Here is a 14,251-nt window from a genome sequence, read left to right as displayed (position 1 = left end):
CACACAGGGGCAGGTTGCTATTTCTTTGTTCTCCAAAGCCACTGCTGGGCCCATGTCTGGGCTGAAGTAGCCCCATCTCCTATTAGGACTATCCAGGTCTGACAGATCTGCTGCCTGTGACACTGCTGGTGCCAGGCAGGCTGTGGCTGGTGCCCAGGCTGCTGCCCTCCACCACCCTGAGTCTCCTCGGCAGTGCTGCTCCCTGGCTGGGCAGCCCCTGGTTGGCACTGAAGCCAGGGGTTATTTAATCCCAGGTGCAACACATTCCACTTGTACTTTCTGAATTTCACAAGGTTTCTGTCACCACATTCCTCCAGCCTGCAGCTATCAGACTCATCCTTGTGACTGTATTGACTGGTCCTTCTAGTTTGGTGTCACCTGTGTACCTTACGTGTGCTCCATCACTCCTGTCACGTCACTGACAGAGGAGTAAGCCAGGTCAGGTCCCAACCCCTGCACTCCTGCAGCTGCTTCTGGCCTGCAGGTGAAGTAGGACCCATCAGCTCCTCTTCTCTGGGACTCACCATCCAACCTTTTCATCTGCTCATCCACACTGCAACATCTAAACTTGGATACAAGAGTAGCTTGGGAGGGTGTTGAAAACCTTCTGAAGGTTGAGATAAGTGACATGCACTGCTCTGCCCTCATTCACAAATCCAGTCATTTATTGCAGAAGGAAATCACATCAGTCAAGCATGATTAGTCTTCAAGTGGCAGATCTGGCCATAATTGGGGTTGGGAAGAAGGAAATGTGGGGAGCCTTAAAATGCTTAGAAAGCTACTCACTTTTAAATTCTTCAGATCTTCTTCAATATTTTTTTCTAGATTTTCATAGTAAAATGGCTTGTATTTTTCACTGATTTCTGCAAAAATAAAAGAACTAAGTGAAAGTGGTTTTCCATGGAAAGTAAAAGTGACTTGTACTGTTAACAATCTTGATGGAAAAGGAATGAAGAATGAAGAAAGAAGAAAGGTATACATACGTTTGTAATTTGTTCATGGTACATTTAGTCTTAAACAGTCACAGGAACTGGATGACTTCTAGGGATTTTTTGTTGTATTTCTTTTTAGGATGAAATCTTGTCTACGATCAGTAGCTGAGAGCATCTTTCCTTGACTTGCATATGGGAAAATTAGAAGCTAAGACCCAATACAAGTATAAGCTTAATATATATACTAAATACGGATATAGTAGATGGTTTCCTCATGGGATACAAATTTCCTTTGTGTATTTAAGTACATACCTGGTGTATATGAAGCTCTTAAGTGTCCCTGTCTAAATACAAACCTCAGTTTGCTGTTATTTGTTGGGGTCTTTTTTATGGGTTGGGTTGTTTTTCCTCTTTTTGTTGTTTTGGGGTTTTCTGGGTTGCTGGTGGGGTTTTTGTTGTTGTTGTTATTATTATTATTGGCACTATGTATTGAGGCAAAAAGCAGAGACAACGAGATATAGAATTTTGACTTATTTGCTCTTAGTCTCCTTCCCAGACCACTGAGCCAAGACTTCTACTGATTGGAAGTGTTTTGCCATCTGACCATATGAAAGGATGATTAGCTATCAAAGTCAGTTAGATTGCTTATGGAAGGATAACTAGGACAGCTTTTGAATCTACAATGTTTTGAATAGGATATTTTCTCAGTCATGATCAAGATATACTATATCCCTTGATGTTAGTTTTTAGTAAATTTCAGCAATAAGATTATACTATGCTGAAAATAAATTATCAGGGATAAAGTGCCTTAATTAGCTAAATTTACTTACTAGGATTTCTCAAACCTGTAAATGCTGGATCAGATCCCATTTTTGGTCATGGTACAGAGGCATGCTTCACAGAACATGTGCATTGCTATTTCGGTTTTCAAAAAAAATCCCACCTTATTTCAAGAGGAAAATACTCAGGTTTGTTTTGCTGCATCATAAACTGTCAATGGACACAAACAAAAACAAATTCTGAAGTAATGCCTTACCTGCAAAGGTTGGACGTTTCTCTGAATCTTCATCCCAGCATTGCTGCATTAAGTCAATAATTTCCACTGGACATTTATCAGTGATCTCCTCTATGTCTGGTCTGTTTCCATTAATGATGCCAAAGCAAATCTGGGTTTCATTTATACCATCTGAAAAATAAAATTTCCTATCAGGTTGTGCTAATGGGTTTTGCTACCTTTCCATAGGTAAAAGAAACAATGATCTGGCTCTCTGTTTGGTTTGTGGGCATGTAAAATATGATTTCAGAGGTCCAAGTTACAGCTACAAATCTTTTATATTAGTGAATTTGAATCCACGGCCCTGATTTCCATGGATTAGAGATTTATTTTAAGATTAATGGATTTACTCTTATATGTAAGACATGCAAAGTGTGAGTAAGGGTGACAGATGTAGCTCTCTAGAACCTGTATCTCAGGTGAATCAGCTCTGCACTAGATATAAACACAAAGATAGCCACACAGGCAGCATTTAGCCATTTAAATAGCAAAAAATCCATTCAGAATTATAAACATGTTATGTTGGAATTCCACAGTTGGCTCCTATTGTTCTACATAAACCCATTGGTTCATGTTGAGAAATCAGCACCACACAGCTGAGAATTGGTAAGTGACTGTGAGATCCTTCTCATTTCCATGTGGAAATAGTCCACCTCAGGAAACAGTGTCCATCAAAGCTTCCATCCTGGCCCACCTGAAGTTTGCCTCATTTCTGCCACCAAGTCTGTCTGTGCCCACACCATGTAGATGTGAGTAGATTCAGCTCATGGCTGCATTTCATTCAGATGTTCTTGTCCATGCTTAGAAGTCAGGAATGATGCACTAATTCCTCTCACTGGCCATGAGGTGCAAAACTGGGGCTATTCTAGGCCATGGGTGATGCAATCTACTAATCTTAATTTTATCATGTTAAATGCTTGTTATTTGTAACTTATTTTTCTGATAGCATCCTTTGGGAAGTGACATACTTTCGTATGGCTCTTTGTTGGCAAAAATTGCCCAGATCACAATGCCAAAGCTGTAAACATCTGATTTCTCCACTGGTTTAGCATTAACACAGCGTAAATGCTCTGGGGCCATATAGAAAAGAGTCCCAGCATTGTTCTGGTAAGTGCTCTTCATTTGCTTCTGTCGGACAGTTTCTTCTTGGGTCAGCCTACTCCAGCACTTAAAGGAGGCAACACCAAGATCTGCAATCTGAAAAATGACACACATCAGAGCTAGCACTGTAATGAAGAAGAGATAAACAATTATTGCATGCAGTGCTCAGTTTTATAAATACTTAATACTAATCTAATAATTTATCTAAAAATTAAATAGTGAAAAATTACATCTTAAGAAAGGAGAACAAATGATTTGATTTTTGTCTTGTTTTTCTTTGTTGGTTTGGTTTGGGTTTTGCCCTAAATAAAGTATCACTGCCAATTGGGAGCCATTAGGCTAAACTTTTATTATTAATTGTGGAACACTAGCACAACGTGAGGATAGAAAAAATTGTTTTCACTCATTGACAATCGTGTTTGAGGTCTGCTTGCAGCGCTCAAGTGGGAGAACAGAAGATTCATAGGAGAAGAATTTAAGAATCAAACATGGAATCAATCTGTGAGATGGGCAGATATGCCTCATCCCTCACTGTACTTTCTGTTCAGATTCCGTTTAACTCAACCACCTTAGATCTTCCTTCAGGAAAGTGAAAGAAGAGGATCTAAAATGATGTGATATGTATGACAAAGAGACGTGGGAAAGAATAGCATGGAATAGGTTAAAGCAGAGATACTTGGGTACTGTGTGCTTGACAATGGGATATTATTGAAACTTTAGGGTGCAGTTTTGCAACTAGACTAATGGCTGGTGGTGAAGAAGGTAATCCTTCCCTCCTTTCCCCCAGTCTTCTCTTATGTGCTCTCTCTGCTCCTCTTGTTCCAGCACTGACACTTGCCTGGAAGTAAGAGAAGATGCAGTGCAAGGCAGTCAAGCAGCTGCTGAACCAAGTGCTCCCCAACAGAAGGACAGCACTGCCAACAAGGTAAATGGTAATCTGCTGGTTTGGCTCCCTAAATCAAGGCAGGGTGTTCAGATTAGCACCAGTGCTGACACAAGGGAATAGGAAGTCAACAGGAGAGGAAAGCTGAAAGAAAATGGGCCTGTCTCTCTTGGCCACAGGAAGCTGTCCAACAGAGTTGGGTACCTCAATTACTTCAGATAAAATTGAGGTGATACCTTGCCTCTCTTGTAACTCACTTTTCTCTCTTATTGCCTCTAACTAGCTTGTTGTTCCTCTTGAATTTCTGAAGCCTTGGGCTACGTTTAGGGGTTGTGTACTCAGAGGAAAATGTAGGTGACATTCTGCTGAGGAAGTAGGAGTCCAGGTTCATGTCTATAAGTGAGAGGGGTTCTAGTGATAGAGAAGGATGTGACATAAATCTTTCTACATGTACAATCTCCTGGAGCAACTATTTCCCCTTCTAATTACTGACAATGTTAGACACATTCAAGCAGATAGATCATACAACAGCTGCCTTAAATTATACTTTTGTTAAAACTACTTAAGGAAGTCTTATCTGATTCTGAATTTGATCCTGTGTTCCAGATCAGTTTGTCATGAAATGTGATGATAGCCTAGTTTGGTCCTGTCCATATAAGTGAGCTGAAACCCAACTCCCCATACAATTTACATTTAAAGCAGATCATGATGGGGCTTTTATTTTTGGAAAATAAATAAATTTATAATTCTTATCTGCAAGCTGCTCATACTGCACTTGCTACTATATTAACCTGGTCGAAGAACTTCTCAATAATTATGTGTGAGAAATAAAAAATGACAGAGTTCTCTTCACAGAAATTTATTCTATAGTTTCAAACTGTAATGGGGTGCTTATTTCAATAACTCATCTTGACCAGAGACAGGATATTTGATGAGGACTGTTGCAAATTCCCCTCAGGTTTATTCCACAGCAGTCTTTATATTTAAGTGTCTTGATCCAAAACCACACTAAAGTTAATAGAAGGGCTTTGGAATAGGCTTACAACCATTCTCTAAAGTACTGTACTCATGGGGGTTTTTTGTAGCTCCTGGATGTAATTTTAAAATGATGACTACGGGAAAAGAGGGATACAAAAGAGGAGAAGATAACAAAAGAAAGAAAGGAGTAAAAAAAAAGGAAGTGAAGGCAGGAGGAGAAATTACAGCAATAAAGAAGACATTATCCATAAAACATTCTATTTGTTTCAAACTCTGTATAGCATTTGTTTCAGCTTTCAAGTTTTTTGTAATTTATAGCTTGTTAATTCTCAACAAAATTATTTTTTAATGCCCTTAGTGATTTTTTTTCACAGTTGGAGGAATACTGTGCAAATCTCAGTATTTGAGATCAGAGGTTGTATAGGCCACCATAATTCAGTGATCCAGGGCCAGCACTCTCTCAGTGATAGCTCACTAAACTACAAAGGCATTCGTCTTTACCAATACCACCAAGTTAGGAACTCTAACCAGCATGGATGAAATGGGTTCTTCAACCCAAATCACCAGCCTCCTCCATTCACATGCTAACAAGTACCTTAATGTGGAAGTCTCTGTCCACAAGGATGTTTTCTGGTTTTAGGTCTTTGTGTACAAAGCCTTGCTCATGCAGATAAAACATTCCTTCTGTGATCTCCAGCACGAAACGCCCTCTCACTGACAAAGGTAGTGAGAGCTAAAAGAAAGAACAAAAAGTGCAATCTATTTAAAAAATGCAACTACAACCATCAAATTCAAACTCAGTCTTTAAAAGAAGTTCCCCAGTCCCAGGAGTAGCTTAAGCTATAGTAAGAAAAACCTACATTGCCAGTAGGTTGAGGGAGGTGATTGTCGCACTCTAATCCACACTAGTATGGCCTGACCTTGAATACTGTATGCAGTTTGAGCCACAGTTTAAGAAGAATGTAAAGCCATTAGAGAGTTTCCAAAGGAAGGCACAAAGATGGTGAAAAATCTGGGGGGAAACCATATGAGGAAGGGCTGAGGTCACTTGGTCTGTTCAGCCTGGAGGAGACTGAGGGAATGAATGCTCATCATGGTCTACAGCTTCCTCACAATGAGAAGCAGAGGGACTGGCACTGATCTCTTCTCTCTGGCTGTCAGTGATAGGGCCTGTCAGAATGGCATGAAGCTGGATTAGGCAAGGTTCAGGCTGGATATTAGAAGATTCTTCACCCAGAGCATGGTTGTGATTTTTGGGGTTGTCTTGTGCAAGCTGGACTTGATGATCTTTCAAGGTCCCTTCCAATTGGGAATATTCTATGGATCTAAGGTCCTGCTTGGATCAAAATTTTGGCATTAAAATAATTCTAGAATCATTCCATTTGCTACATATTTAGCAAATTCTTCACATATCTCTACAGCCCCTTCTAGAACTTTTTAATGTGTAATGGGTCTGCTCCTCTGTGATGCACAGGAAAGCCATTGTCATTGTCTGCCATCTCTAGAGAAGGCAGTGCTGCCACTGGCTTTTTAATACAAAAAGAAGAATAAGAATTTAAAGGCTCTGTTCTCTGGATATGGCAGTACCATCCTGTCCCTTTCAAGCAGCTCAGCAACCCTAAGAGATGAAGTAATTGACTGCTCACACTGTGCAGCACTCTCATCATGTTCCCCCGGTCCACATACTCCATCACAAGTGAGTAGTTTCCGTCTTCCAAAATGACACCGAGCAGCTTTACCACGCGGTCATGCTGCAGCCTGCGCATAATCCTGCCTTCTTCAAGAAGGGAAACATTGTACCTGTAACACAGAAATCACACTGAGTTTAGGTGCCAGTCTAGAAAGATGAAAGGGAAGAAAATCACACTGGTTCATGATGAAAACCATGGCCAAAAATGTCAGCACCCCCAGAACCCCTGCAAGATAACCCACACCTTCAGCTGATTTTGAATTGACACAGATTTGTTCATGCCAGGTTATATTCTCTAAGATTCTGCTCAAATGCCTTACATAGACTGTCTGCTCAGTCTGATGTTAAGGCCTGCTTTTCAGAACATTCTTCTTGTAGGTGGCTCTGGATGTCCAAATCTTTAAACTGGGGTGAGATCTGGACAGAGCTGAAAGAGCCTTGGAACAAGGAGGATCAAGTTCCACTCCACTACTTTTTGTACAGGAAACTTATAGAGGTCTTGTTTCCAAAGAGCTTCATGTTCAAAACTGATTTCTTACAAGGGAGCCACACACATTCTAAATGATGACAGCATTTGCTAACAACTACTGGTTTAGGATGAATTAAAAGCCTAACTCTTTACCTCTGCCTCAGTACAACCCATCAATAATCACAGGTACATAGCTGGGAGCTCAGTAAGGGTCCTAAAAAAGGATAGTATCCATTACATAATGAATAGAAGGGGTGGTATTTTTATTATTGTTCCTGTTCTAGTCGTCAGATGAAAGGATGTAAGAAAATCTTGAAACTATACTGCTTGCTAATGCTTTCCTACCCTCTGACTTAAAAGGAAACTGCTTTCACCATCTGTGTTCCACCATATAACACAGAGAAGAAGAAACTGGTTGTTTTGTTTGCACTAGGCTCAGTTACAAAGAATTGCTAAAGACTTTTGGTTCAATATTTTAAGAAATAACAAAATTATGAGCCTGTGTAATGAAAAAATAAAACCACAAACCCAAAAATACACCTGTCAGACTTGTCCATTTTAAATGTGGTCATCCTAAACTGTCATTGCAGACTGTAAACTACTAGAATCTCTTAATTTGCTTTCCACCAGCAAAATAAAATCTCAGTTAATTTATTTATCATAGCCCAAAGTAGAAAAAACATGGAATTTTGTCTCTCTCTAGTGGATGACTCATGGGACTTTTTGGATTGTTATGGCTGTGAGGGCGTAGAGCTGCAATGTGACCTGAATCCACTAAAATCAGCAGCTATTTCAATCTTTGAATTCAATCAGTGGGCTTGGCTCACTCTGCTCGCTCTTAAGAGAGAGAGAGGGTTACATTTGTGGTATTAATACACATGAGGCTGGAGTCCTACTGATAATTTATGTGCATTTAGTTCCTAGTGGTCTCTACAGTTGGGTAATTTCATTGAAAATGTGTCTGCAAGTTTGAAAAGATCATGTGGCCACTGAGTTCCTGTTTTTCCTTAAATGTGCAAGAGTCCTCTTGAGTCTTAAAAGTCATGATAGTGCTCACCTTGTAACAAGAACCAGGAACTTCACTGGAACTATGAGTTAAAACTAAAAAAGTTGTCTCGAGAGGGGAAAAAAGAAAATTTGCAGGACAGCTGTTAGCACTGGGTTTTTTTCCCCACATAAAGTATCTCCAGAATCCAAAGACCTGAAATCCTGAAATTATTACACTCCATTTAGCTTTACCTTAATTGAATATAGAGGATTTAGAACTAACTGAAATGAAAATCAGAACTGAGATCTGTAACTTACTCAGTGCGCTGTGGTCCTGTATATACTTTTTTTAATACTACATATCCATGTTTCTTGTGAAAGCATAAAGAAATTACTCCAAATCCTCCAGCATCTAATTGTTTTTTTTCAAGCAAATCCTTGGTGTTCATGTGGATGTCTTCCAGAGACATGGCCGCAGTCTTTGAGGCTTAGCAATTAAAACAAAATCAAGCACCCTCGACCTTCTGGACCTGTAGTATAAAGGAGTAAAAATAAATGTAATTGAAAGCATTTAGCTGTTCCACTAAATACATGTACATTTAAGGAGTAGGACAGAAACAAACTCTCATGACTCTCTTATGAATGCCCAGTTGGAAACCAAAAATGCTGTGGTTCTCACAGAATCAGACCTAAAGATCACAATGAGTTATACTGTGAACCCACTACGGTTATACTCAGTTGATGTAAAACCATTTCTTCACCTGAGGATCTCAAAGTGCTGTTGATAAATAGTTTTTATCCATACAATATGCAGTGGATTGGTACTGTCCCTACACTTCATATGTGCAAAATCCAAACCCCAGAAAAAGCAAGAGCCGTAGTCCCAAGTGCAGGTAGTGCCTAATCATTCTGATAGGTATGTTGTTTTCTGAATTGCCTGGGCCAGCCCAGATTCTTATATAACTTTAAGCTACCATTTAGGCATCTTTGCAAACCTAGCTCTAAACCATTTGTTTAAAGTTTAAACCAAACAACCAAATAAAAGGTTCCTCTGGAGGGTAAAATTAAGGACTCAGCTTCTATAGGACACTTATTTGCACATGAACTTGAAACAAGTGCTAGGAAGGAATATGTATGGCAACTTCTCCTCTGCCCATTAAAAAGAAGAGGAACAAAGATATTGTGAAGGCTTGTAGTGACTCCTAAGTGCATCAAGACAAAAAGTGAGTTTGGGGGATCCTATGAAATGGATAATTAATAGATAAGTAAATGCCAGTGGATGCCAGAATATTTCTAATCCTTTGATAAAGCTGTGGTACTCTCTTGCCTAATATGTTTCCCAGGTTAGACAGGCCCTGCCTTCAGCACGTCAGCAAGGTGCTTTGCTAGCACTGGTGCAAGCCAACCACCTCTGCTTTTCTTCCCCTCACTAAGTTTTTAACTTAAGCACCTTACATCGAGTAAAGAAGTAGATTGCTGAGAAAAGACAAAGTCCAAGAGACTGTCAGGGCTGTTCATTTTCCCCTCATCTTGGGTAACCACACTACAGACAGAGCTGGGAGAAAGACACCACCTCTAAGTGCCACTATCTGCAACAGTAGATTGGCTAGTTTGGGTAACTAAGATCTCTAAATTGTATAGCAAATGGACTCCCAAGTTTTTACAGACCAACAAATGACTGTTAATTCCCGTAAACTACTGTACAGGATATAAATACTACCTGTATCATCCAATCTCTAATTGAAAAGATTGCTTAACGCAATTGTGAACATCAGCTGAAGGCTAAGTTTGACTGCCTCATTTACCACAGCCTCTTTGGGGAGCCTGGGAACTAAGGGGTTTGTGTGTGTGGAAAATAGATACCTGAGGAAAGAGAGACATTTCAGTGCTGAGTTGGAAATGGTCTCATCAGTTCAATACTAACGAACCAAAACAGGGAAGATAATTTTTAAATAAATAAATAAATAAATAGTGCCTGTGGAAGAGGTAGAGCAAGAGCTCTTTCTGCAAAGTACATACAGAGAGTCTACAGGCTGTTGTAGTACAGACAGGGAACAACCTCCCTACTCCCAGAGCAGTGTCCTCTCTTCAGAGTCTCCTGCTTTGGCTTTAGGGACTTCAAAAAGATGCAGGCTTTGTTTTGGTGCAGTGCTGGCCCAGGTCTGAGGATATGGCTGCATTCATTTAGTAAGAAGGTAAGTCCTGCTATGTCTAAAAATGATTAGAGGAAATTTTTTCCTGTTTTGTTTGTTGTGGTAGGGTTGTGGGGTTTTTGGTGTTTGTTTGTTTTGTGGGGTTTTGTGAGGTTTTTTTTCTGGGGAGGGGAGTGTCTGGGGTTTGTTTGGTTTTTTTTTTAAATTCCTTTACAGCAAATCAAATAGCCAAAGTCAATCAAATTACTCATAGCAATGCCACTGCTGCTTTCATAGCTGAGCTTTCATCTCCCTGAATGTTTCTGGTGATGATTCTTTAGATTTGTTGGTGTGGTCATACTGACTTTTGTGCAGATGGGGTGGATATCACATGTACAAGGGCCTAAATTCAGTCATGAGAGCCAAACATGGCATAAACTAACATTTTACTTCTTTATTTGGGTCTCCCTTCCAAGAATTGGTTTGAAGTCACTTATGTATGTTAATTTTTCCATGCTAACAGCAATTATGCATCTAGGTAGTAGCTATAAGACTTGCATATGCATTTCTTGTGAATGCAAAGTAGATGTGTATTTTTGAACAGTGACTCTCTAAAGTTGCATTAATACCACTGATAGCTTGGGATTGGCATTCAATACAATATAACCTGGCAAAAATACCTCTGCCCAGAACTGCAATAAATAGAGCCTTGTTCCTATTTACAATGTTTATTACCTGTTCCTACTAAGCCACATGTAGTCACTATAACCAGAAGTCTTGGAAATTCAAAAGAAATAATGACTTCTAAAATCATAATATATCTGCTGAAGTGAGCTGGGTGACATTCAAGGAGAGGGAATTTTCTTATTAGTTGGTAGGGAACCCTCCCCCCTTGGGCATGGTAAGATGCTACTGCTTTTTTTGCTGTTCTTATTAAGTAATAAAGTACTCTTTATAGAACCTCTCTGATCTAATTACTTATTTTAAACCCAAAGTTTTGGGGGTTGTTTTCTAGAATGAATATCACAGGAGAACAATGTCTAGCCAGACTTTAAAGCAAAGACTGCTTATTCTGGTATACTATTCAGCATGAGATATTGCCTTATGATACCTTGAAAATGTCAAATGATAAAAAACCAAGGAGGGAAGCTCAAAGACTCAGGTTCATTCCAACCTTACTGTTCTTATTAAGAGACATAGTGATTTATATGTATCCTCAGTACTTAGGACACACCAATTCACGCATTATGTATCTGTGGTTATGAGAACAGAAATTTTGTAGCTTAGTTTAGGCAACCCTTACTATGGAAGAACCTATGCATACTTCTAGTGGTTAATTTACGTTCTGTGAAGTCCTCATCTGTATATGTCTTGGGTTGCAATATATAACCAAAAGCATGTATTCTATTTCCAATCGTTGAAACCAGTTGAAGCGATGTTTTTTCTTTAGCTCATAACTCGAGGGGGGGGCAGGGGCAGGGCAGGGTGAAGGGGTGGGTGTCTTCTGGTAATGGGCCTGTTGTTAAAACCAGGTAGAGCAATATTCCTTATCTCTTCCAGAACCCATCCTCCCTCCAGGGGATATCTTCTGGTAATGGGCCATTAAGGCTCACCACATGACTGAAAATATTACATCAGCCCATTGTGAGATGCTCCACCCAGTGGGAGGAGCCAAGCATTCCTACCTGGATAAAACCTGAGACTCAGACAAGCAGACCAGCCTTTTTTCCACTGGATTTCCCAGAGGAAGACAGGACCCATCTCACCACCACTGGACCCTTTCAACAGGATCATCTCTACTCCAACAGAATCCACATCTGGCACTCCAGGAGGACTTATTTTGGACTGCTTCCAACACCCTGACCAACAGGGTGTCAGGGCATATTCTGACTCTGTCAGTGGTTCTAGGATTTTTGTTTGCTTGCATGCATGTTTTTTTGTACTACTACATTTGTGTTTTCAATATCCCTAGTAATGAACTATCCCATATCTTTGCCTGAAAGCCCCCTTAATTACAAAAATATAATAATTACAAAATTGTAATAATTTGGAGGGAGGGGGTTTACATTCTCCATTCCGAGGGAAGCTCCAGTTTTCCCATGGCAGACACCTGTCTTTCTAAAACAAGACAGTATACTTGATTAACTATAAAGCAGTTTTTTCCATAAGCTATTCTGAACACTTGTTGTATTCAGTTAGGTTCATATTTCCCTAATAACAACACATATTATGAAAATTTTGAATACCAGTTGCTAGAAGAGAGGAATTTCTGTCCACCAGTATGACTGGTGATCTTTAGAAAAGGATAGAAGTGCTCTAAGAGGGTTTGTGGCATTCTTCTTTTTACCACCATGGTTATATCCTCTCCACTAACTCCTAAAGGGCTTCTAAATTCTCAAGAATCATAACCTGAACATTAGGTCATTGAGGCGTATCCCTAATCACTGTTCAAAAGCGCTTTGCTCAGTTCTCACGATTTGTAACTGATCTGATATGACCTGCATCGTTAAGGTGTAACTCTGAGCACATTAGCACAGTAACATAAAAAAAACATTGATTGCAGCCTTTGTAGTCTAGTGATGCTCCCAGCACCTAGCTTCTTAAGAGGTGCTACAAACTTTAATTGGAGAAAATGAGCACATTTACAAGTAGCAAAACTCTTGGCCACTAAGTTATCAGCCAGTAACGGAAAGGAATAAAGAACAGAAGCCAAAGCTGGTATTCCCAAATGAGTAACAGGAGACAAATAGAAGGGTTGCCACAGCTGATAACAAAAATACTGCCTGTGTCAATGATGTTTCAAAAGCTGTCTGGGTATCTCAGATCTGTTGCTGTAAATGTCATAACCCACTCCATCTAAACCTTTCCCTTCTACTCATGTTTTTCAGCTGATGCATCTTTTAACTAAGGGATTTTTTTTTCCTTTTGGAAATAGCAAAGAAAATAGCTGTGTCAGATCGTCAGCAGGTTACAGAAAGGATCCCGTGGGACGGGGAGAAGAAGCCAATACAAGGGAAACAAAGGTGTTATGCAACACAAGTTTTCACAGGAGCAGAGGCAGCGTGGGCAGAGGAAAGGATGGGGTCTGTGCAGCGGCCTGTACCTGTGCAAGGTGTTACGGTCGGTTCTGGTCGCAAAAGTCTGCCTTGTGTATGGGAACCGGGAAAGGCTGTCTCGGCTCCGGGCCGGGCCGGGCCGCAGCTGTCAGGGACGGGCGCGCAGCCGCTGCCGGGCGCTCCCGCTCAGCCCTGCGCGGCCCCGCCGCAGGCGCGGAGCCCAGGGCGGGTAGCGCCAGAGGCGTCCGCTGGCCGAGGGGCTGAGAAGCCCTAACGCTGCCCTGGCCTAGTTCCTCGTTGGCCGACTTGTCATGTCGCCCTTCTCCTCCCGGCGGCTTCCTGCCGCCGCGGCCGCCTCCTCTCGTACGCAGCGCTCCCCCGGCCGCCGCTTCCCCTTCCCCGTGCCCAGGAGCCCCTCCACGGTGGGACGCAGCGCCGCACGCCCGCCGGGCCATCTCGCCCAGGAGCCCCTACACGATGCTGCGGAATGGGATGGGTGGCACCTAGCGCCGCATGCCCACCGGGCCACCTCGCCCAGGAGCCCCTCCGCGGTGCTGCGGAATGGGACGGGTGGCACGCAGCGCCGGGCCCCCACCGGGCCACCTCGTCGCGGAGCCCGTCACCCCCTCGGGCACCGCCACTCGGGTCACGCAGCGGCGGCGGCGATACCTTCACTCAGCGGGTTGCGCCACGGTGGTTTCGGTTTCGGTGCTGCGGCGCAGCCCCTTCCCGCAGCTCCCCTGCCGCGCTCCTGCCGCGCTCCTGCCGCGCTCCTGCCGCGCTCCTGCCGCGCTCCTGCCGCGCTCCTGCCGCGCTCCTGCCGCGCTCCTGCCGCGCTCCTGCCTTACCGCGCTTCGGCCTCCGAGAGTCCTGTCCCCACACTGGGCGCCGCTGGCAGTGGGGCTGACCCCCGCGCCCTTATATACATACACTCTGGGACTCGCCGGCGGGGCGGAGCGAAGGAGGGGG

At 42.1% G+C, this 14,251-nt stretch overlaps 1 protein-coding gene across 2 annotated transcripts in view; it reads right to left on the bottom strand.

Annotated features, from left to right (window-relative positions):
* The window catches only part of RIPK1 (receptor interacting serine/threonine kinase 1), a 31,414-nt gene extending 17,163 nt beyond the window's left edge, over window positions 1-14,251 (bottom strand). Inside the window, exons 1-7 of one of the 2 annotated variants that reach the window (XM_063401451.1) lie at window positions 14,131-14,251; window positions 8,413-8,624; window positions 6,595-6,748; window positions 5,544-5,681; window positions 2,955-3,183; window positions 1,969-2,118; window positions 787-863 (exon numbers count right to left, since the gene is read on the bottom strand). In XM_063401451.1, the coding sequence (XP_063257521.1) occupies window positions 787-863; window positions 1,969-2,118; window positions 2,955-3,183; window positions 5,544-5,681; window positions 6,595-6,748; window positions 8,413-8,564 (900 nt within the window). In that variant the 5' untranslated portion in view covers window positions 8,565-8,624; window positions 14,131-14,251. Of the gene's footprint in view, window positions 1-786; window positions 864-1,968; window positions 2,119-2,954; window positions 3,184-5,543; window positions 5,682-6,594; window positions 6,749-8,412; window positions 8,625-13,951 lie in introns of both variants that reach the window. The other variant, XM_063401442.1, reaches the window with a different exon arrangement.

This window comes from Prinia subflava, chromosome 1, assembly GCF_021018805.1.
Source record: "Prinia subflava isolate CZ2003 ecotype Zambia chromosome 1, Cam_Psub_1.2, whole genome shotgun sequence".
NCBI classification, from domain to species: Eukaryota; Metazoa; Chordata; class Aves; order Passeriformes; family Cisticolidae; genus Prinia; species Prinia subflava.
The sequence above is the reverse complement of the archived record's forward strand: the minus strand, read 5'-3'. Positions and strand labels throughout refer to the sequence as shown.